The 25,598-nt window shown below is 39.0% G+C and overlaps 1 protein-coding gene across 1 annotated transcript in view; it reads right to left on the bottom strand.

Moving 5' to 3' along the window:
• Positions 1 to 1,507: 1,507 nt before the first annotated feature.
• The window catches only part of pou2af1 (POU class 2 homeobox associating factor 1), a gene marked incomplete at its 3' end in the record, with an annotated part of 38,598 nt that continues 14,507 nt past the window's right edge, over positions 1,508 to 25,598 (bottom strand). The window contains exons 2-5 of the mRNA XM_079353249.1: positions 8,362 to 8,489; positions 2,790 to 2,829; positions 2,393 to 2,685; positions 1,508 to 1,927 (exon numbers count right to left, since the gene is read on the bottom strand). Coding sequence (XP_079209375.1) covers positions 1,508 to 1,927; positions 2,393 to 2,685; positions 2,790 to 2,829; positions 8,362 to 8,489 — 881 coding nt within the window. The remainder of the gene's footprint in view (positions 1,928 to 2,392; positions 2,686 to 2,789; positions 2,830 to 8,361; positions 8,490 to 25,598) is intronic.

The following is a 25,598-nucleotide window of genomic DNA, read 5'->3' as shown; positions in this document are numbered from 1 at the left end:
TTACTTCTTAAATCAAGCTGAACTAGCTGTTATCACATTAAATGCTTACTTCCACTGATGAAGTAAGGCGGGGTGAACCTGTCCTCATTAATCAGCACAGTCGCTGATTCAGTTTCTCTGCCTCGTCACTGTGAGGGTCTGTTGACATTTCCGTTTCCCTTCATTGTCTTTGAACACCACCTTGTCCCTTACCTCCCTCAGGTCTTTGAGAACTAAATGTGTTATTATCACTTTGGTAGACTTTTCTGTCATTACAAGCTTTGCATATCCAAATAAGTAAAAACTTTTGAGGGTTTAAAAAAGTTTTTTACGAGAGGTTTTGAAAAATGTGATACATATTTTTCATTATTAATTTGTGCCCCACATACTCTTCTTGCATATCTGTACAATATCTGACTATAAAGCATTTGGAAAAACTCTTAAACGATGACCTCATAATAAACTCAAATAAAAAAAGTATAATGCAGACTTTGCACATATACTCACTGGCATGAGATGGCACTCTCAGAAAAACAGAGGACCACACTTCACACACATTGTTTCAGAGCACAGTTATCTTTTGTAAAATCTATCAAAACATCCTTCTTTAAGGTCATGACACAAAAGCACAGATGGTACAGGTTAATAAATCCAATCTGCTGCTTAACCCGTGGAGTCCGGCTCTTCCTCTGCTGTGTTACAACTCCTCAGCCAGTAAAAGAGATGATAACAGGAAGAGCTGGACACACAGATTCTTTGCCAGCTCTTTGGAACTGACATCTTTGACAACAGATTATTTTGCCAAGGCAAATATCTAAAGACTGTCACGATCAAGGGATCCCTACAGGGATAGACTTAACTAAGTTTAATCATTAACATCCATTATAACGCTTCCTTCAAAGGCTGGCTTGATCATTAACCTTCTGAAGATTATTTTGCTATTGTGGATTACATGTACTCCTTAAAACACCAACTCATCAGCACAAAACAAACCCCCAAGTTTCCAGGGCAACAGAAGAACAGAAACTTCTGGATTTTGTTCTGTATAATCCGGGATGTCACCCGTTGAAACTTGAAAACCTTGAACTTTGAACCTTGGTTTCTGAACCTGGTACAGAGTGATCCAATAAACCAATGAGCTATTAATACCTAATGAGTTGTTTGAACCAGGCTGAATACGAGATTATTTCTGCTCTAAAAACTGACATTTTAAAATTAATGTTAAAAGGGTTGAGAGAGATTTTATAGTCAGCATCAGGTGGACACAAGAGGAACTGCAGTTTTTGAACATCTGCATCGGCTTCACTGTTCACACAGAAGGTGGCCACCTTACCAATTCTCCTTAGTGTGAACGTACATGCATTCTCTAATGACATAAAATCATCTGAAATATTTAAAGCATTAAAGTGTGTTTTATGTACACAGAAACAGGTAAGAATTTAACAAATGATCTGAGTTTAGTGCTGTCGCAGTCAATTACAGGCTATTAGCTAAATGAGAAAACGCACTTTAATGAGCGAAAATACTTTCAATTATTAGGAACAAAAAATGAGCTGCTGTATGAGTTCTTGTTCTCCTCTTCACCATCATTCTTTTGATCTTCTAGAAGTTTATCCAAAAGGCTTGGGGGTTCAGACTCCACATCTGGATCTTCATCGAGACACGGATCATTTGACTCAGGGTCCAGGGGCTCCGGACGCTGAGGGGGGTCCAGTACCTGTAACTGAGGATCTACAACATGAGGGATCATGGTGGCCAGAGACATGGACATGGGCAAGTGGACAAGAGAAGACCCAGGCAGAGCTGCATGGCCAGAGGCATACTGGACCCCTGTGTTGGGCATGGTAGAGATGGTGGTGAGGGGCGGGGCCCAGGGCAGGTAGGTCAACCCAGAGTCTTGGAGCTCAATCTGAGGGAGGGCAGCTGGAGATGGAGCCATAGGTATGTTCTGAAATGAAAACAAATGTCCATGTTAAACATAATACCTACTTTCCCCAAACTGCTATTGTTATGATTACACAGGGGACAGATGGCATCCTGCTTACAGTGCCTACAGTTTCAGCTTTCTTCGGTACTGTTTTCTTCTAGTCATCAAAGATAGCATTGTGTCTCTGTATATCAGCATACTACTGAAATGGATAAACATTTTCATGTGACTCAAAGTATGTCAGAAAATGTTTTTTTTTGGAGTAGATTTACCCTGAAGGTTACCAAAGCCACCCTTAACTCTTTTCACAACATGAACTCCTGACATTTTCAGGACATTCAGGCCCTGATATGTTCAAATCTGTTTGGTCACCCCAGGGTCCTAAAATATTATTTGCTATTAGTCTTGACAGAGGCGCTACTTTTGTTAAAATTAATTATTTTGGCTGTGCTGCAACAGGTTGTTACAAGTTTTGTTCCAGCTCACCCCAAAGTTAGTGAGCAGTGGTGTGTGTGTGTAGGTCAGCATGGTGTAGCTGGGACACAGAGTCTGCATGTACACATCAGCAGGGAGGGCAGGAGTGGAGGTATAGGCCAAAGTCTGAGCTGCTGAGCGGTCCTGCTGGTTGAAGTCAGATGAAGTCCAGGGGTTAACGGCTGTCTGCAGGCCGGCGCTGCTGGTGGTAGTCGCAGAAGCTGCAGCTTTCCAACCCGCAAACTGCTGCCCTGCATCACTGACAGCAGGCATCTCAGATGGAACAATGTCAGAGGTGAAGGTGCCTGAATTTTAAAGACATGCAGAGACAAAGGCTTTCGTGACAGGAATCAGTTTCTTAAATGTTTGTGGTGACACTGAGGTTTCAGTCAGGAATATACACACTTACCTTGAGTGTACGACGACTGGTTGCTGTGTGCGTCCGCATCCTAATACAAAACACATTACGACAATGAAACAAAAGAAAATATAAGAAACGAAAGAGGTGTCAGTAATTTGCAGTAGAATCATAAACGCATGGTGCACATATCATGTAATGTTTATACCTAAATATGAAGTATTTACACTTGTACCGATCAAGTCCAAGTGTCAACAGCAGCTGAGTGGAGGTTATAACTATAACTGTGTGTGTGTGTGTGTAGGTGTGTGTGTGTGTGTGTGTGTGTGTGTGTGTGTGTGTGTGTGTGTGTGTGTGTGTGTGTGTGTGTGTGTGTGTGTGTGTGTGAAAAATAGACACATTTGTTTGTATATTTTCAGCAATTTAAGACATCTGCACAAAGTGCAAGTAAGAACCTTCCACAGTTAGTCATTCATCTAAAGATCTGTCTTTGAGCTTTACAGCCTTCATTCAGACATGTCAGTGGATAGAGAAGGAAACTAGGGAGTGTGAGAGAGAGGTGAGAGGGAAATTATTCATTTCTGGATGAAATAACAGAAACTCTGTGCCAAAAAAGCTCTGCAGTGTGTGCTTTGATGCTTAAAGGGACATTGACCAGGTTGGAGGCGTTACTTTTTAACATGTTTTCTCCCTCATTGGGTCATAGTCCTGCATTCAGAGAAAGCAATGGTGTACTTTTTGGAAAACAAACTGTTTCAGGTGCTGGTTTGATAAAAAATACACCCCAAAAGACAACAACTGACCAGAGGTGGTGAGCAACATGACTGCAGACAAATTGGTCATATACCGTTGGTTTGCTAAGGGCTCAACAATCAGGATTACACTATTGGTACTGAAAGAGCTACACAGCTGCACAGAAACTGCAGGATGTGCAGAACATGATAGAAATTAACACACAGGAAGACAGTTAAAACTTTTTCCATTTGGGAAACAAAAACAGACTGCTTCCTATATACCAGTGAGACTTAAAATTCAGGATGTTATGGTACTTTTGGATTTTGTCAGCCATCTTTTATATTGCTATATTCTTTTTATGTTGCATCTGCAGAGAGTATGCAAATTGTAATTACAGCAACCATTACGTTTAACCACAAAGTTCAGTTAGCGTAAATGTTAACTTATCTGTCACTCTGCCTTGTATCAAAACACGTCTTGTTAAAGTTTGACAATAGTATGATGATTTTCACATTTAAGGATTAACTGTGTTACCTCTTTATAGGCTAAAAGTGCAGAACCTAAAGTCTACTGTGTAAAATCCACATACATTGTGTCCCTTTTGTGCTCAACGGGGGAAATGTATTGACTTGTAGGCCTATAGTCCCAATATGGAGGAGTGCATGATCAGAAGCGTGAAATACCCAAAGTATGATGAAAGAATACCAGTTAAAATGTATGCAGTGAAGGTAACAGTACTGACAGCTTCTGTCAGTGTTTAGGTGCCTCTACACGAGAGAGCCGCGAGAAGCTGTGTCCTGCAGACAGGCTGCAGGGCACAATTAAAGGCAGCAGTAGCCGAGGAATTGAGCCAAAACTGCAGTTCCTCAAACAACCACACAATGCTAAAGTAGCAAGTGAGCAAATCCCCATCATAGAATAAATAAAACGTGTTTCAGACTTATCGATGTTGGTCTCTAAAGCTTATTTAAAGATGTTCTTAATTTTTGGAATAATAACTGTGCTCAGACCAATTGTGTAGCTTGTTGTGCGTTTAAATGTATAAACCGTTGCTTAACCGTTTCAGTAAGTGAGATCTTTGTGTGGTTTTATTTATGAGTCAGTACTCGTAGGCAGGTGTCTTTGTCGTGTTTGCTTATCAGTGTTTGTCATACAGTATATTGATTTGTCCATGAGTAGGAGTCAGGATTATGCCTCAGTAAGAATCTTAATTATTTCAACATGCTTGGCTAGCTCTGCTATGTTGAGCCAGCTTTTCAGCTTATGCAACGTAGCAGACCTTTCACTTGTTCAGTTTAACTGTTTCATTTTGTTGACTGATTGCTAAAAGATTACAGACTAACTAATTTTTACAACCCACTTGGAGGACGATAGCCTCTGTATTTGAATTGTGGCCTAACTGCTAGGTCAGTAAGGTCACCGGCTCCCCCTATAAAGCAGAACATGAGTCGAACAAGGATTTTTCCTTGTATTCAAAGAGCACCAGTCTTTGATCCCTTCATTAGTGAAGCAGCACTCCTTAGCCAATCTATTGGCATTTATTCAAACCAAATCGGTTGATGACATAGTGTTGAAAACAGCCTATGTTCCAAACAATTATAAGAGAACTCCCAGACTGCTTTGCTCTATAAGACATAATTTCATTAAGTGGGGAAATAAGTCAATTTCTTGGCAAATAACAAAACATGTGAAAAATCCATTGAACAGCACAATTTTGAAGTAGTTGTGCAGAATATGTCACTGTATCATTAAGACAAAAATTGTTCAAAACATTTGTTTTTCGTGGATTGAAAAAGGGCAATAACATTATTTTCTCTTCACAAAACTTGAAAAGCATGACATGACAGGTGGTAAAAAAAAAAAAGCCTGCAGATTTTGTAAATGCTCAGAGTTTTTTTTCTTTGAAACGTATCCCTTTTAATCCTGTTGACTTGGTTGAAGAAAGGACAGCAGGTAACTTGTGCTGCCTCTGGCTGCTGAGAGTAGGTTTGGGCTTAATAATATCAACAAAGCTTTCACCAATTGTGCTGCTAAAGTAAGTGTTGACTGGGTGTGTTTAACTGTAAGGTATGTGCGTTGTAACAAGGAACTGTGCAAACATAAAGCCGCCAAAGCTCTCTGTTTAAACAATAATCCTTTGTGCAATAGGCTGCTGCACTTCACATCACAGGCTTATTACATCTGCAAAAGTATAAATTAGATTTTGTGTAAGACAATGTTGAAAATTAAAAGCCCAAAACCAAGACATGCTCACTACAAGTTATATGATGTGTTTTGCAAGTATGGAGCAATTATAAATATACAGTAACAAAAAACAAACAAACAACAAATTAGGTTAAAAAGCTTTTCAAGCAACATTTTATCTCCAATAGTTTGTAAATGCAGTAGTTATCATAAGGGCTTCCTGCTGTGAAATAGTTGCAGTGTAATTATGTTTTCGTATCAAAATAACCCAACAAGTTAGTTAGTTTAGGAATTGAGAAACTGCACTAGCGTCTCTTTTGTAGGCACAAACCTTGTGATGCTGCAAACCAGACTTGTGATGTCTCCATAGCTCTTTTAAATCAAATGAATTACAAAACAGACACTAGGGTCAGAAGATATCGCCAGAGTGGTACCCACAGCATCATGTCTAGCAGCTGTTTTTGAGGAGTCAAGAGTGACAACTGTTTGGTCAAATAAAGGCCATGCAGATGATTTGTCCTGCTTAGTTTTAGATTTCTGAAATGTCTGTCTTCACTCCAACACAATGACCGTGCATGGAATTAAGCTGGTATGACTCACAGTAACCAGAGCCTGTTCAAGATGGACATTGTCAGAGGGAGGTCTGTAGATTAACCAGAGAAACAGGCTCAATACACTGTCTAAGGCCAAGGTCAGACACAATCTTTTTTAGATCTGTTATGATGGTCACTGGTGTCAAAATAGGTGATCACAGAGCCATAAATTCACCAGACCAATAATTATGACTGACGTGATGGAGTGGAAGGAAGAAGGGCTGGGCTCAACAACACCTGGAAAAAGACTATAAGAAAAACTTCTACAAAGTTTTGTTCTGTTAAATACAATTACAATAAGCGCCCATCTATATTTCAATCATGCATGTCCAAATGCACCATTCTTCTTGTTTGCTAATGTTTGTGACAGTGCTGAGCTGGAATACAGCTTTTTTAACACTTTGAACGGATCCTCTCTCATAGTGACAATTCATATTTGCACTGACAGTGATATAATAGCCTAAATACATGAATTGTTTCTCAAAACATAAGATGGGTCAGCAATCATTCATTTTTAGAATCAACTTGCATTGCCGATTGTAAAGAGAAGCGTTTCTTCAGTCCTATATTATCAGAGTTATGAAACAAGCTGTCAGACAGCTGCATCAAAGGTAAAACATTTTCCTGCCAGCATCCCTAAAGCTGCCATGAACCTGCTACATGATTTATGTTGTTTAATCTAAAGTGCAAAAACAATAGGCTGAGCTTTACTTGGATACATGCAGTAACTCTTTTCCTGGATGGGCTGATAACTTCCAGGAGTTCTGTCGCAACTGTGCAGTTGAGAGACAACCGTGTTTCTGGTGTCATCTCACAAAAACTGTCCACATTAAAACCACCACTTTCTGTTTAAACACTTCACTCTGCTTTTGGTAGAGTATACTAAGAAGATTAAAATCTATCTTTTAAGGGGAAAGAGGTATTTTGAGAAGTGCATTATTCCTTAAAGGTGAAACGATGAATGTAAAAACTGTTTTGATTGTTGAGTACAGTGGATTTTAAACCTCTCGATGTAAGGCAAGAGGATCACTTGAAGATCCAAAGAGGGAAGAGAACTATTGTCTGGCCATACTGTCTGAGGCAAGCAGAGAAAATAATGATCACTTGTTATTTTCAAAAGCTCTTTCCACATGTTGTGTGTCAGCACGTGCTGTGTGTCTCCTCTCCTGCTCTGCAGGCGTTAATAAATAGCAAGTGGGAGGGCTCTTTGGCAAAGCGGCATGTTATTTTGCATAGGGCTATGTGCCCAGCCCTGGAGCTATGCACGAAATGGCTGTAACTGTCATGGAAAAACACCTGGATTATATAAGGACAAAATCCCCCTCTTGGTTCTGGGATTGTCCTCTATAATTTGCTGAAAATTTTTATAGTTGGCAGCAGGACTCCCAACAGAGCAGCTTTTTAATGGCCATCACTGCATAGTGCATGGGGAGGCACAGTCGTGTGTGTGTCTCTTTTGATCTCTGCAGATGCCTCTCTGCTGCAGAAATTAGGAAGATCATCAACTCCCTTTTCCTAAACCACAGATCCGATGAGTGACAAATGTCAGCCTGCAGTTTAATCGATAAATCATTTGGGCATGACAAAGGACGTGTTAATGTGAATGAACATCAAAGGGAAACCTGTTCATGTTGTTTTCGTCATGGAAACCATTTTCCCCCAAAAAAGTTTCTATGTAAATAGCAAGCTGTCTGTCACTAATCTGACAAGAAATATTGCTTTCAGAACTAATCATTTGTCCTTTTCTATGTTTCTGCAGACTCTAACCTTTCAGATATTTAACATGTTTAACAGTCAGTCAACAAAATAATCTTGAGAAAACATTGCTCCAAACTGCAACTCCTGCTACAGGAAATCCTTCACCCATTATTTATTCAATGACTAATGCTATTGTGATAAATACAAGGGAGGAATGTGGACAGTTTTTGCAAAGCTCTTTGGAACAGGCATTTCTTTGGAAACAGTTTAGGGTCAACGTCTATTCTCAAAACTTTTGCGAAATTCTTTACAAATGTGTCTGTTCATAAATGTGCAATTGTTAACAAAACATATGACTCATTTAAATTTCTTCCTAAAATGCATGAAGTAACTGTCCCGTTATTGATCCTCACCACAGTGGGGTTTGCTGTCTTGGTGCTGTGTGGCTCCAGACTTCTTTTCCTCCTCAGCAGCTCTTTGACCGGGTCTTTGACTCTCACTCCCTGGTACGGCCTGGACCGGGCCAGTGCTGCTGGAGGCGCTAGAGATAACAAAAATTGAGTTTAACTGAGGGAGTGAGTGAGAAAGAGAGAAAGTGTGTTAGAAATAGAGAGGCTCATTTTTTTTCATTTCCCCTTAAATTTCAGGAAAACATGTTCTTTCTGATGAGTTCACAGAGTTCATGAACATTGGCTCAGAAGGATTTTTCCTTGCTGTGAATTTTTCATTGCATTTGTATCTATTTTGATTATCATCTTTAATACAAGTTCATAACACTAATTTGAGGTAAAATGCATGCATATCAAAAAGTTCAGTTGTGCAAAAATAAAAAAATAAAAACAATTCTGTTCTATGCTTTTTTAAATCTATTTTGAAATACAATTAACATCATTATTGTGCATTCATTTAAAAAAAAAAACCTGTTCTACGCTAACCAAATTGTGTATAGTCGGACAGCAGCTGATCTCATAACCATACTCATTATCAGCCACTGTGCTACATCTGAATGTTTATTATCATGAAAGTATTACATATTAGTTTCTAGCCATCCTCTGTGTGAGCTGATTGCTGCTTTGCATGCGTTTTAAAGTTGCATGCACATCTGAAATGTAAGACTGATATTTGTGTGATAAAAAAAATCAATCATGCCATTTCACAAGCTGTGATTTTGTCAATTCGATAAGAAGGGCTGTCATCAGAGAAAAGAGGTTTTTTGCACTTAAACCGGACTGTAAATATTAATGGGTGAAGCCTGAGTGATGTCAGCCATCTGTTACAGCAAGGGGCTCCGGAGGCTCGCTGCCTGTACGTTCAAGGCAAATTTCCTTCGGGACTAAATAAAGAAATCTTGAATCTTGAATCTTGCAACCATGATGATAATACTGTCTTATCCTCACTTTCAGTCAACCTAATGACGGGCTGAGAGCTGGAGCTGAGGTGGGTTTTAAGCCTCTTGAAAAACTGTTACATTGCACCAACCAGCAAATCATGTCAGCTACGTGCCTAGATGACAAGAATCATTTATAAAATCAAAACAGAGGCTCTTTTTTTTTTTTTTTTTTAAATGACCCTGTGTGTGCCAGTGATGACGAAAAACAATTACAGCTGTTTTGTTTTTTGTACCAGGCTGTAAACATGTTTATTTTTTCTGTAAAGGGTGTTTTGCCAGTTTTGCCAAGAACATTTGAGTAGCTCCCTAACATAGAGTGTCACATGTGGAATCACCTTCAAGCGTTTATAAAGTCCATCCAAGGTTTCCGGCAATCTTCAAATTTATCATGGTCAAGGCTCAATGTAAATGTGAGTTTTTCCATCTGAGCAATTTCTTGAACCAGCTCTACCCATTCTTCCTGTGTGGGTAGTTTATCAGACATCCTTGTGATCACTTTTTTGCAAGCTGTCAGCATAGTATTCCAGCGATCCACTTTACAAAATATGTTCATACAATCTGGCCTTTTACCATAGAACATAGTTTCAAAAGTCAAAGGAATCCCCACCCCGATTATGATTAACTACGATTAATTTCCTCTCAAAATTGGGACACTTTAGGGCAGCTCCAAAAGATATGATGGTGATGAACCTTTTCCATTCCACATGACCTCCAACGTGAAGTAGCTGTATTAGAAATTATTTTTCTATTTGGAAAAGAGTGGTAGGAATTGAGAAAAATCTGTATTACCAAATAGAGGTCTGTCTAAATTTGCTCTGTTCTCTTTAACCAAGTAGTGTTTTTGTAAAAATCTAAAAAAAGTGATTGTGAGTCTTTTTTATGTCGTGACTGAAACATTTTTAATGATTTAATAGTTTCATTAAATAGAACATTATTGAATTGATTGAATCATATACTATTTCCAGTACATCCAGTACATGAATGTTGATTGAATGTCCTGACAGATTCGACTGAACCTGCAAGTATGAACATGAGGAGAAATCATAAAAAATAAAGGTCAAGAGTTCAGTAGAGTGATAGCCATTTGCTCATCAATCTGTGCTGAACTATGACACCCTAGCTGCACAAGGTTTTATTGAGAAAAAAACAAAACAAAAACATTTTCACTCTCCCTGTTATAGTCCAAAATCAGACTGGCACACATAATTTAATAGTTTGTTTATCTGAATGGGCCCTGCGTGTTTGGTGAAATCAATGGCGAAGGACCTTTTATCACACACAAATATATTCCAGTGAACCAGGAGGAGCTCTGCCTCTTTCTCCACAATAACTGTTCCCTCCAGCACCAGTCTGCTATTAGGACTACACTGAACTGGAGGGAAGGAGCTCTGTGGTCCACACTGCTGCTGTCCCTGTCCCAGATTACTATCTGAAGCTGATAGATCTGTTTATTGGTCAGGCAGGCCAAGTGTCTGTCTACAGACTAACTGAACAGAGGTCAATGATGCTTAACAGAAACAAAAACAGGGACTGGAAGCAGATGACTGTTTGATAAGCGCCCCCTCCCTCAGGCAGGGCTCCGACAACAGGGGGTTTAAAAAATCCTAAAGGACTCAACAGTTGCCTTTTCTTCATGGCCATAAAGAGACGTTCCGGATCCCAAACATCCCCCCCCCCCCACACACACACACACACACACACGCACAAACAATTCAGTAGTCTATCATTGCTGTTAAACACCTGTAGCTCAAACAGGATACACAGAAGTGTGAATGCATATACTATCATAAACTGTAAATCCTGGACGATAGTAGAAATGTACAGGTGTATGCAAACTCAGTATAATGCCATGTGCAACTGCAATTACAGGCTCGAGGGCAAAGGTGCAATTTACAACAATACCTCTTAATTATGTGCAATACTCCGCAGCACTCTGACACGTTCCCTCCCTGAGCAGCACTTAAATCACTTTGATGACTTTACTGGTTTGTCCTGTTAACTAATGTACAGTATGTTATTGTGTTGCTATTTCTATTGGTGTTGCTTGTCATCGTGATTTTATGTAATTTTGTTTACATTTGTACAATCAAACTACCAAGGGACTATAGATGCAAATTAGACTCTGGCCATAATCTGGCATATTGAAATGTGCCAGATTATCAATAATGTGCATCGTCTCTTTTTTAATAAACATGTAAAATAAATGGAAAATATGAGATGGTCATATGTGACCAACACCAATTAAGATAAGCGACAAGGTTAGTGAAGTTGCAGTCATCTTCAAGTTGTACTAAATTGTTGTGCAGCCAGGCCTCCCATCTCTGTTAACATGGTAGGTTTGATGTTAATGCACATTTTGGCTTTTTTGAGGGACTGTTTTTTTTTTTTTTTCATGCGTGTTACTGGCATGCTTTTAATTTTGCATTGTTCTAACGATGCTGCACAGTTTTTCCTCAGGTGAATTGTTTCGGCAGTGGTCAAGACTTTGACCTTGATTTACATTGTACGTACAAGATATAGAAGAGCACCTTGAACGTTGCAGCAGCTGGGAATGGTTGTTACAAAGCCAACAGTTTAAAAAAAAAAAAAGATTCATAAAGACTCCTGGCGAAGATGTGGAAAAGTGTGCAGCAAACACAGGCGTGGTGCTTATCACTAAAAGTGATTTATAAAAGCAATAGAGCAGAGAGCTGCTATGTGGCCTTTCAATGAGTTCAGTTCATCCTTTTTCAGTAATTATTTACACTGACAAGCAGATCTGTATAACTCTATGAAGAGCCTGTGCAAATATGTAGAGACTAAAAAAACTATTTCAGGGGTATAAGATAGAATTTCTGTCTCACATTGTCTCATTATATGAGGAAACACTTGATAGAAAAACTGTTCTTACTTTGTTGTGCTCAGTGCAAAACACCAGGAAATAAACTGTGTAAAAAAAAAACCCTGAAAAAAAAAATGCTCCAGCTGAGATCTTTGAACTGAAACTCAAATGAGCTGCAGATGTTGTTCAAAGCAATCACACATGAGCACACACACAGACAGACAATCAGCATCGACACAACAGAAAAGAGGAAGCAGTCCAGCTGTGCAGTGTTTTACTGTGGTGCAGGCCTTAAACCATTTTGCATATCAAGATTAAGATACCAGATCGCAAAATTCAGCCAACTATCAAATGATCACCTTCCTCTTTCAACAGCTTCGGTAAAGATTTTGACAAACAATAAAACAGGAAAAGCTTTGGAATATTTCTATGGAAGTTTTGGAAGGAAAAAAAAACCCTCACTCCGAACACAATCACTTTGTGAATTAAATTAAGTAAGCACTGGGTGCAACTGTTAGTTTTCCATTTCTGATGAGCAAATGAAAGTTAATGATGAGGTTTCTCAATTTCTTTAAATATTATTAAATCATTTTTTGTTTGCTCTTGAGCTTGTTTTGTTGCAGGAATAAACCAGCTTTAAACAAAAAACAAACTGCTGTTTGTCGACACCTCTGCTATTCGGAAGCCTCCGATCACCTCGAGCAGCACACCTCCAAGCACCACTAAGCGCATGTAGCAGACAAAACTGTCCTTTGCTTAAGATGATAATGTAAGCATTTCTTGGTGAACTCACTTATGTTCATAATGTACATAAATTCACATAAATTGACCATGATTCCATAGTAACTGCTTAAATCAGCATGTGAATGGGTAGTGCTATACAAGCTCAAGTCCATTTACTGTTGACCATAACCAAGATGGCCGACATGCAAGTGACCTCTCCCATCCATTGCACTCCCAGTTTGAAGTGCTTCCATCAGGTCAAAGCTTCAAACTGCCATGAGTCACAATTTTTTTTTTTTTGAAATATTTGTCCCTAGTGCAATTAAATTCTTCTTAAAATTCTTGAAGTTCAAAACAAATTCCCTTGCCCCACAAGGTCTGACCCACTTTTAAAAGCTCTGATTATACAAAATGCCTGTTTCAAAGGCTCTAACTAGATGAAATGCCTGTTTTGTTTTAAAAGCACTAACAATACAAAAAAAATAAAATTAAACTAACTTATAACTAACCAAGTGGACGCTGATGTTGTTGAGGACTCCGAGCGCTCGTCTAATCTCTTGCTGAAGTTTTGTCTCGTTTGTCATCATGTTCCTATTTTTGCTCGTGACACCAAAGACAATTTACACTGTAGACAAATAAAGTTCTGTTCTTATTTTCTTCTATTGCTCTGTAGTGATCATAATATTGTCTCCATAATGCGTTTTTTCCTCCCCAAGCTGACAAAAGATTGAAAACAGTTGAAAACTCTTTTAAAAAAAATTAATAAATAAAAATAAGTATTGTTCATTTCAAACCTCTGTGCAGTTCCTTTTCTCCATGCAAAAGTCAGATTTGAATCAACCATTTGGCTTTTACAACATATTTCTGCGATATGTAAGCAAATCCCACATGATTTTAGAGTTACGCTGCTTCATGTAAATAAAAGATGTGTTGTACTTACATTTCTCCCACTGCATATTTCTCATTTGGATTGTCTCATATAGTCAAAGTAAGCCAAATCAAAGTGGCGGGCTGAGTGACGTTCTTTATAAGGGCCTGAAGTCAGTTAAATATCCCCTTGAGATGTGACAGGTTCTTGAACCACAAATCTCCCTCCTGCAGCTAGTTTCAGTATACTTGAGCTGAATCATAACTACAAGAGATAAAAGGCATGAAGAAGAGAAACTATTAAAGTGTTAATGAACAGCAAGAAGAGATAAAGAGGCAAGAACTACAAGAATAAGAATCTTATTGTTTTCTAACATTGAAAAAAATGTACAATTCAATTGAAATTCCAATCATAGAAAACATGTTTTCTGTAGCCAGTTGAGACAGAATGACCTTTATTAAAATTCAATGAAAGTCCTCTGAGTGAAATGTTCGGCTTTGTGACCTGACTTCTACAAACACACTCACATGTATCACATTCACTAACAAGCATAGAAAAGCTCTTTGCCAAATGTTTTTAATTCACAAAAAAAAAAGAAGAAAACAATAGCTTAAGGCAGCGATTGTTAACAAGTGAGCTGGGACCCAAATGTGGGTCGTGGAGCTGTTTTCAGTGGGTATCTGGATATGAAAAAGAAGCAATTTCTAAACTATTTTTGTGCAGTCTCTTAGTTGTGTCACATTTTGTAACGTCTGAAGGAAAAACATGTAACTAAAACATGTGATTGGTTAAGAAGCATTGTACATTTAGGTCACAATTTTTAATGAGGGAGTTTCTGTAGGTGGGATAAGTTGAGAACCACTACAAAACACTTTAAGGTGAAACCACTGCAGTGACTATCAATGAAAAAACAAGAGGCTATATAGCCTATATTTTAATTATGGACTGTACAGTCTATGATTTTACTTAAAAAATAAAGGATAGAAGGTTCTTAAAGCTGTTTTATATTGAATCTATGCTTTAGCTGCGGGGTAGGGGTCTATGCCGTTGTGAGGACATACTGGACTGTACTTGATTGTTGGTGTGTCTGCATAGATCTGTCCTGGGCTGCCCCCTGGACCCTGTTGAGGTGATGGGAGGAGGATGAAAAAAATCTATCATCCCTGATGGAGAATGTCTCCCAACCCCTGCATGGTACTGTAACAGCACTGGGCAGCTCCTTCAGTGACAGGCTTCGCCACCTGCAGTGTCTGAAGAAGAGATACCTCATGTCCTTCCTTCCTGCTGAAGTCAACAGCAGGGGAGGGGCTCCAAGTATTTGTGGCCAGGGGCCTCTGCATTCTTCCATTCCGTGCTTGGTATTGCATAGTGTGATTGTACCATCAGCTGCCAGAAAAAAGACAGCAACAAAAGCAGCTGGTCCTTTTCTTTATCAATCCATTACTGCAGCTGTTCATGTTTGGGATCTGGAACAGCTCTTTATGGACTGTTTAACCAAGCCTGCTCCCAGTAGATTGCAAAACACACCTATAAACTGGACAATTCACTCCTACCTCTTGTGCAATAATATATAGTTATAAGATGTCATCGCCAACTGATCTTATTTGTATTTTTATTTGATTTGATTTGCATTGCAATAAGAATTTATGATGATTTTTGTGCAAGTTATATCGCTAATTTTGGAGATTTATGAGCTAATGTATGGCGTTGTAGCTTTTGTCCTTTTGCAGAATTTTTAATATGGTAAAGATACCGGAAAAGCTACAATTAGATACCACAACATGGATCAAAGTCTTCATCTTCAGTCTTCATCGTTTTGACACACAGTGACATGTGTGTATTATTATGTTGCTAGAATTCTGGTTGCGTTTTTGTTTGGGTTCTGTTGGGGGTTTTGTTATTGATTGGTTGTTCCAAATGTCAAAGCCTTGTAAACCTTTGTTTGAGAGATGGTGCAAATCAGGCCACCATGTCAGGCTACATTTGCATAGGATTTCAAAGCTCCCTAATGTATTCAAAATTAAATAATCTTATATTAAAACCCACCTTTAAATTTGTTCACCACTGAAGAGGAAGACCAGCATGATATATATCTTACAACCATGCAGGTCTGCCTGGCTGCCATACCTGGCTGTGGCATTTTAAACAAAAGGGTGTGCCAGGGTCGTCCTGTTCAGGCTTGTAAGGAGAGAATTAATCCAGATCGCCATTTTCATGGTGCCTGATCAGACCATCTTGATAAGAGAAAACAGGCTTTTCTTTGGTTTCATATTTCAGCTGGGAAAATTAAGGAGAGTGAACTTTGTTTGTGCAGGTTCACATGCTGGTCAATGCTCTCTGATTGGCTTAAATTAACAGAGTGCAAACGATAACAGAGTGCCAAAGGGAATTAAATTGAATTTACAGTTTTGCTAGGCACAGCACAGATTACAAACTGGGGGTTCGGTAGTCTATGGGTGGCTTTATTAAATCACATAGACTCCTCCAATTATCCTTTAAAGAAAGAAATGCACAGAAACAAGTTGATTGACATTAAATATAAATTAGGTTGATCTAGTTTTGCATTGCTGATATTTTGCTATTCATCTAATGTAATACTGCTAGCTACAAGTTCTCTAGTAGCGCTCTGAGCCCACAGTAACATATGTCAGCCTGGTTTGGGTCACTAACCCCGACACCTTAACAGCAAATTGGATTCACAAAGAATGAGGGTGAATTATCTATGACTTGTAGTGTGAAATGGTTGGTGGCAAAAAAAGGGTTTGGCCACTATGAGAAACAGGTTGTAGCTGCTAGCTGTCACCTCAGCAAGCTATTTAAGCTGCATCATTCTCTTAAGACAAAAACAGTTGTTTATCATTCCGACTGCAAAGCCAACAGACGTGTAGTCGAAGTTCAGTGATTGGCTGTAATTCTGAGCCTGAAACTGGCCTGAGTTGGTCTCTGTGGATGTGCAGGGGGGAAACACCTGCATGTGCGTCAAGGTTCACTGACCAGCAATGCACAAAAACCACAAGCAGAATCTCGTCTCCATCTTTCAGCGTCAAAAGGATTTTTTTTTGTCATATATATATACATAGATTAAGTTAGTCTGAAAGAAATGTGTGGTATCACCCCAGACAGCTACCCACTGAGCTTTTTGAGATAGAGCTTTATGGTCATTGTCAAAAAAATATTTAATGAAAAAGTTTAGCAGTTGGCAGTTGCAACACTGACACACCACAACAGTAAAAAAAGATACAAATTTATATCTGTATGTTGTCCGGTATCCAGTAAGGGAGTAGAATAGAACATTTACAGGGTAGGAGGGGTCCATCTTTTAATACAGCTGGTTACCTGCAGGGCCCTGAATATGAGCACTACCCGCTGTCATTTTATCTTGTCCTGAGCTCTGCAGCTTATACTACAAAAAAAGTTAATTAAAAATAAAAGTGGTCTAATAAAAGTTCATCAGCAGGTGTTGTGGGAGTTGAGCCGTCCTTAGAAGTAAAGCCTCTGCTTGGCATTCCTGCCTGATGGGAGATGAAAGTGGACCAGGTGACAAAAGCTGACAATAAGGCGGAGAAAAAGTCCACACTTTCATCTTTACAGGGGCCTCGTGGTAATTCCCGGCAACAGTTCTCCTAACTGTGAGCCAGCTACATGTGGGGATGGACTTTGAATATGAGCAGTGAGAGTTTGAAAGCATTGCCGATGGTAGATACGCACAAGGTTTCACGTCTTTGCTTTGGCTGTTAGTTTATTACTTTGAAACATTATTGTTCAAACAGTGGGAGCATGGATTTCCTTTCAGCAGGGACGTCCAAAGAAGAAGATGTTTATAGAGGCGTAAGCACAAATACTCCACTATGTGTGATATCCAGCTAAAACCTCCTCATGAGAGCTTTAAGTACACTATTGACATATCTGTGCTTGGATGCCTTCCCCTTTTGGAGCTAAAGAGAGCATGCAAGAAAAAACTTTCAAAATAAGGGAGAGAACCAGAGAGAAGCCGACATTTGCCTATGAAGGCAGAGGAGCCATTTGTCACACTGAGCCTCATTAAGTCTGTGAGCTGAGTCTCAGCACTGATCATATCTCCTGCATTCACTTCACTCCATCAGAAGCTTCTGACCCACACAAACACTAGATAACTATCGGAGTCTTGTATCAACTGCAAGTGTCTGCAAGGCCCCAAGGATCCCCAACATAGCCGTATTATCTTATCTTTTAAGATTAATGGATTGACTTCTTTGTGGCTCTCTGAAACTTCATGTTCAAAACAAATGAGTTTCATAGCAGACATTCCACATCGAAATGGAGTCATTCTAGAACATCACTCAATTCAGGAAAGACAAAAGGAATTGCTAATTCCTTTTAAAAGCAAACGAGTCAGGTCAGATAACATCTCTTTGTATGAATAAGAAAAGACACTGCAAGGACACTGCAGTTCCCCTGGGAGCCTCTAGAGGTCCCTGAGTTTAAGGACACAAACCCATCAATATCTAGTTCAGTGGCCCTGCACTTACATTATGTACAAACTCCTCGTGGAGAGATTAAAAGGGTATTTAAATTGAATTACGGCAGCTTCTGTGTAGTCATAATGTTCTGTTATGCATCATGTAGAGGGCTAGGGTCACCTCTATTTTATCTAAGAGGAACGACGAGGACTCATGGCCTCAGTGCATCTCCTTGTGGCTGCGACCTGTGAGACCCCTCATACAGTTCCTAGGCGTCCTGAGATGTGCTTTTGTGTGTGTGTGTGTGTGTGTGCGTGTGTGCGTGTGTGCGTGTGTGTGTGTGTGTGTGTGTGTGTGTGTGTATTTGAATGTCAATGAAAATTTGTGATTAAAGCACTGTTACATTCAAATGAAAGAATGTGATGGTAGATAACCTCAGTAATCCCAAAAGTCTACAAGAGGGGGTGAGTAAAATGATTGAGTAGTTGTGTGCGTGTGAGACAACAGCGCTGCTTGGTCTTGACCTGTGTGTACATGTCGAGCTGCAATGGGCCTGAAACACGCCTCAACCTGCAGTGCAAATAAATCCTGCTTGGTGGTGGTGGGGGGGCTCTGGCTACACTTTCACCTTTCACTCACTGACTCTCACTTTCTCTCACAAACACACCTTCACATGTGTATCCTGCATGTCAGCTGGGAGGACGGAGCCGGCACTTTCTCCTGTGTAGAGGCTCCATACCTGAGCTCAGAGGGTCAGAAATAAACAGCAAGAAAGGGGGAGAGCTGCAGAGTGCTTGCACAGCTGCTCCTGCTGAATAAGTGTACAAACAGTGAGAGAAAACCAAGCAGCTTAAGTTAGCATTCTGTCCTCATACTCAGTGTGAAAGTCTGTGAGTTCACAAGTGTAATTAACAGAAAACAGTTCATATTAACAACACTATGAACCCCAGCTTTCTGTAGATTGTTTTGTCTGAAGGATAACTTCAAACTGAAAGAATGAGGTGTGTAGAGTGAGATATAATAAAAAAAGGTGATCTCTAACTTTTGATATTAAATCATTCATGGACAGAGTCTTCTTTCCTGTTTGAGTTTATGGAAAATGTAGAGAAGAATTAAGTAAAAACAGATTCTTAAAAAGAACAATCTCTACTACAGGGTAATAATCGTGAACTTACATAATGTTTTAATACTGCATTAATTATAGTGATTTCATGCTTACGTCATGCATGATGTATCATATTGAATTCCTGCTAAATAACTTTGAAAAAATATCTAAAAACTATAATCATGTGATCACTTATTAGAGCATCCCTCAAGGAATATTTAAAACATTAAATTATATTTATTACTTTGGTTTCCAACCCGAGATCTGGGTCCGAGGCTTTCTCTTCTGGCTGCAAATATTAACTTAGAGAATGATAAGGCACTTCCTGGATATTTAAAGGTCAGTCAATAGAATCAAAAAAAGAGTAACAATATGATTTTCCTCACTCCATAATATCAGGCTACTTCAGCTACACTAAGCAATCCATTGTAAAATGAAATCAATTAAACGTGATGTTAAAACGTTTTTCATTCCGCATATGTGTTATATTTTACCCCAAGGTTAAACATCTTAATGTTAAAATGGAGAATGTACTCATGACTGTGGACATGTAGAACTTGACAGCTCAAAGGTTTTCTACGCTTGATGAATGTCCCACTCACATGTTCCCATTTTTAATTACATGAAGATGTGTTTAACACACTTGTTTAAGCATTTGTGTTCTTTTACTTTTCAATGAATTAATGTGGTTATATTTCTGTTCTTAAAGAGCACCTCTCCAGACTTCAAGGGTTCTCCTGAGGAACAACAGTCTATTTTTTATTGTTGTTTTGATGTCAGCACTTTTACTTGTAATTGATTATTCCTCTGAATTGCTGACAGTCTTACTTATGAGTTAATGATCTGAATAACTCCCTCATCACTAGTCATTGTCCTATTGTCACATAGTGTCAGTCCTGCAGATGTGATGAGTCTAAATAATCTCAGCAGGCCACATGGATCAGAAACAACATCTGTCCGACTGAAGCATTTTTGCCAAACTGAAGTTACGCTTCGTGAAACACAATACCTGAAGGATTAAGATTTAAATACAAAGAATAGTATTTAATTCAAAGTTAGTGATCCTGCAAAAATCTCCCTCAGTGTTGCAGCTTTGATAACCAGGAAGTTCGGGAACTTCCCTTTTTAGTTTCTAAGTAGGGCCGCGGGTAACTGTGCCAGGTGCTTTTACAGTTTATCTTAGTTAAACATCAGCTTTCCTCAGAGCAACTAACCATTCACATTAAATAGGGCGGACTCACATGTTGTCCTAACACAGAAAAAAAAAACTGTCCTGCTATCTTATTATAAGAGAAAAAAAAAAGAATTGGGGGGAATTTTGGAACAAAAATGTAGATGATTTACCAGTCGGGTCACATCAGGTGAGGAAGGATATGGATTAAACTTAACATGATTCATACATTCATGATGTTGAAACAAGATGCCACAGAAAATCATTGAGGTTTCTTATGTAAAAGTGACTCATAGGTCAATAGAGGCTGGTTTATGATCTGGAAGAGAAGTATGTGCATGCTCTCTGGTCAATCTAACTGATCCTCTTTTTTTGTTTATATTTTCGATATTCTTCATTTTATTAAGGAATTAACACAAACAATCACTATTAAAAAACAATTTACCAAATGGGTGGGGAGCAATTAAAATAGAAATAGGTTGTGTTTTCCAGCCTGAACTTTGTAACTTAACGCTACTGCGTTCATTTTTCAGAGGACATTTCCGGGTTGATACAGTATTTAGTAGTTTAGGATTAGTGTAAGAGCTTTCACACAATCAAACCCCTTTTTCTTTCTTATTTGGGGGATATGAGACACCATGAGTCCATAATTATCTTGGCTCTCTCTTTTTTACCCAGTGTTCCACTCAGAAACATTGAAAGTGTTCATCAGCTACACAGAAACCTTTTTTCATGAACCCTGACTGCACCTTTGCAAGTGAGGGCATGTACAGTTTCTACAGTAGGAAACAAAGTGAACCGTGGTTTCATTCTCCACACACACCCTCTCCCTGAGGTTACGTCTATTACTTAAGTCCACAGTTGTGCACACAATGTTCCCTTTTTACAATAAAGGCATGAGAAATGGCATCTGTTTGGCTAATAAGTCAGTGTGGTAGAAATGTTTGATGAGGCTCATTGAAAATAAGCCTCTGACTATCTTTTTACACCAATTGGAAGCTCTTTGTTGGATTATAAAGTTAGGAAGAGACAAATGAACACAAACCGATGCAGAATAAACGAACAAGTTGCAAAAGTCGAAACAAACCAAGACATCTAAGGGGAAACTCGAGCAGAGGCCAATCCCAGCTGTGAAGTGGGGCTTCATTCTTATACACTGCTGCCACCTGGTGGACAATACTCACAACAAGTCACACAAATAATCATCTTGTAGGGAGATCTTCATGCTCTAGATGGCGCCAGAGAGCTCGTAACAAACTGCAGCAAAGGGCCTAACCGCTCTCTATATGAATAAGATGATGCAAGTGAGGCTGAAAGTTTGGTTCAGGCAGCCTGTGGAGGCAACGTTTTAATGCAGGGGTCTCAAAAGATCAGCGAAATAAGAGCAGCTCGGAGAATGATTTAAGTTTCAGTGTGTTGCCTAATTAACAACAAAGAGACTAATAGCACATCTTTTAAAGCTGTTGGAAGTTGCGTCTTTATGTCAATTGTACAGCAGAGAAGGAAATGAGAAATTAAGAAACAGGGACAAATGGCAAATACGTTTGCACATTTTTAAGTCAGTGAGTGAGAGCTTAAATATGAGGAGCTTTAAAGTCTAAGGAAGTCTATCAAAGTATAATTATGGAAGAGGATTAGTGCCAAATCTTAAAGTAGTTACAAACATGTTTCAAAGTCTTTGTATTTTAAGAAATACACAGGCGGTACTGTGATGTCAAGCTCAGTTTGGGAAATGAAATGCTTTCATCTTTCAGTTATCAGAAACTATAAAAATAATAGATAGTTAAAAATGAGGCCAAACCAATAGTATTGCCCCTCCTCCATCCATTATTTTATAACCACATGACAACATCTGTGTTAAAAAATGAAGCCAGTGCAGAAATACACTAAACTGCAGTTCCTGGAGTGTCCACTCATGGATGAGTTGGAACCAAATCAGGTCGCATAATATCCATTCTGACAGCAGAAGTAAACGTAACAGTAAAAACGGTGGACACAAACGAGTTCAGTTTGAACTGCGGGTCTCTGTATTGTGTAGGCCTACTCTGTACTTCCATTTAATTTGCAATGCTGGAAACCCGCAGTAGGCTACAACATACTGGGAGCAAAAAATCTCTCTGAGGGCGCACTCACTCTCGCAAAGTTATCCTGTACCGTGCTTGGTTGTGACGCCTCCACATTCGCCGGCTGGCCTGCAATCACATTGCTCCAGGACTGACAGGACTGAGTATGGTCACCTCTTGTACAAAACGTGCCAATACCACACACTCAGGGCTTTAAGTAAATAAATACAATATGAAAATGAATTTAGAAAAATAATGAAAGTGACGTGCGATCAAGTCTGCTTTCGCTCATCACGACACAGATGATACAGAGTCATAACATTCGATAATGAGTACACCTTTAAAGAAAATGGACTCAATAAAAGACATTCAGACAAAGTGTTTTCATAAGATTTAAAAAAAAAACATACCTCCATGCCTACATTCTTTACAATGCCACAAAAAATAATTAAATGTGTCTCATCATAGATCTGTGATGGACATGACAAGTGTTTTGTTTACTGAAGTTGTCTCTCTGCAGCTCTTATGAAAAGGACAAACAATTACAGTGACCACAAATACCTCCATTGCACATCAGGGTGTGCGATTATTGTCTTAACTAAATAAAAACAGACCTCTCTTAGAAGATCCTTGTTTGCATAATCCTGTTTATATAATCTAACAAAGGGCACAGAAGTCAGAGCACTGCGTAACATTTCAGTACAGATTTGAATGGTTATGAATATTATTATATTGCCATATTAAGAAAAACTAAAATGAAGGCCCGAGAATTTAAAATATCTTTAAGCGATCCAGAGTTCAAATAATGATGGAGGCTAAAGAAATGTTTTGTTCATGATTTGACATAGACAAGTCTAAGAACAAACTTTTTAAGGAGGGGAGACGCCCCCTGCAGGTAAATGTTAAGAATGCATGTCTTTCATGTAACCTATGATATTACATAAGGGTGATACCTTATCTGTGCCTCCTAAAATCAACAGTTCCCCTGTTAAAGATTCCCTGACAAGTTGTCTCGGTGTGGATAGATGGACACGTCTGATGATTAGAGGCTTCAACTTCACTCTGGTCCCCAGCGAAACATCATTCAGAAAATTATCTCTTTAGTTGTGTTTCAATCAACATGCTCCATATGTCAATTTGTTTTATAACCAAAAAAAGTAATGACACACACACACACACACACACACACACACACACACACACACACACACACACACACACACACACACACACACACACACACACACACACACACACACACACACACACACACACACACACACAGACTATGGATGGCTCAACTGGACTTCTAAATGATGCCTTTTGTTACACAGCAATATGTATACTAAAAAATCATGATTGGTTTATTCAGCATTCACAGCCACAAACAAAACACTGCAATGTCCTGAAAGGAATTGAACTAACTGAATGTGCTCTGAAGGTGAATTCTGATTGATTGAGTGAGCACACTTGATTTTGGTGCGTCTAGCTTCCCTAATATTCCACTGTGAAAAACATATTGAAACTGATCCAACTGATTCTTCAACTCCTAACATATTGCATTATACACAGCTGCTGGTAAAGGATATTTGCAGATGAAAAACCACTTTGGTGTTCAATAGTCAAATCAAAATAGTTGTCACAGGTGATGTTAACCACTGCTAACTATCATCAAACTTTATTTAAAAAAAAGTCCTTTCAAAATCATTTGGAACAAAAAAAAAAAAAAAAAAACCTTCTGATATTCAACTGGCTGATTTCATTAGGTTTTGTAAATGAATGACCAGGTGCCTCTTTGGTGATCAGAGACACCTGACTAACACTCAGGAGTAAGGCTGTTAGAATAAATCATTTCTACAGTGATTTGCAATGGATACCATCACACCATCGTCTAAGCACACCACCCAACAAATGTTGCATCATCACAGCAGACCTGCTGAAAGTGTGTTTAAATTGAAAATTAAAAGAAACTTGCAAAGGAGCGGCTGTAAACACTGTTACTCTGGACAGCGTTCTCAACATAACTGCTTAGTATAGCTCCACCATAGCTGAGTTAATTTAATGATAAACCTAGTCCAATTCAAACAAGTTCCTAGTTTATGTTTCGTTGATGTGTTTTTATTATGAAACATTCATATCAGGAAACTGCATATTTTTAGCAGTAGAAACCTAACAAAATGTATACCACATAAATACAAACTTTCCTAGCTCATAGAAAACAAATGCATTGGCTTTGGTTGGATCTATAATTAGTTTATTTTGGTTTTCCAAGTAAAGAAATGTATGTTGACAAGGATATCTAAGGCCCTTTATACTGTACAATAAAAAGGGAGTTCATATTTATCTTACTGCAGGACTTCGGTCCTCGGCAGAATCTGAACTAGTTCCAGACCCTCCATGTTAAGGATCATCCTAAAGCTCTTATACTGAATGGAGGAGAGAGGATCGAGGAGAGAGGAAGGAGATCTGAGGAGCGATGACCGAAGAGACACGAGAGCTACAAGACGCAAGTGGAGGAGACAAATTGGAGGACACTCAATTCAAATAAGAGAACCAGGATGCAGCCACAGAACAAGCGCTGTGTCAGCAACATGAAAAGCATTCCAAGGTAATGAGCAGCATTTTCCACACATGAACTTAACCTGTGCGTCACCAGGTAGGCTATTACTGGTCAATCGGGCTACATGTACCCTATTCAGTTATTTTCAAAGAGACTTCCTCTCTGATCAATCAATTGTCAGTCCATCTGTTCACTGTCACACACTACTAATAAGGTAAAAGGACTTGAGCTTCCACAGCGCTTTTCTAGTCTTCTGACTAAAGTACTTTTACGCTGCAGGTTACACTCATTCACAAACTGATGTGTGTCTGATGCTGTGTAAAGTGACCATCAGTATCAACTAATCCCATCCATACACATTCATACGTTGTTGATGAAGCAGCAGGAGCAACTTGGGGTTAAATGTCTTGCTTAAGGACACATTGAACATGTCTGCAGAAGTGCTCGAACTGGTTAAAAACACCCCATGTCCCCTGAGGGGAAATTCGTTTTTACACTCTGTTTAATGAA

This window comes from Symphodus melops, assembly GCF_947650265.1.
Source record: "Symphodus melops genome assembly, chromosome: 10".
Classification (NCBI taxonomy): domain Eukaryota; kingdom Metazoa; phylum Chordata; class Actinopteri; order Labriformes; family Labridae; genus Symphodus; species Symphodus melops.
This window is presented reverse-complemented; position numbering and strand designations above follow the sequence as displayed.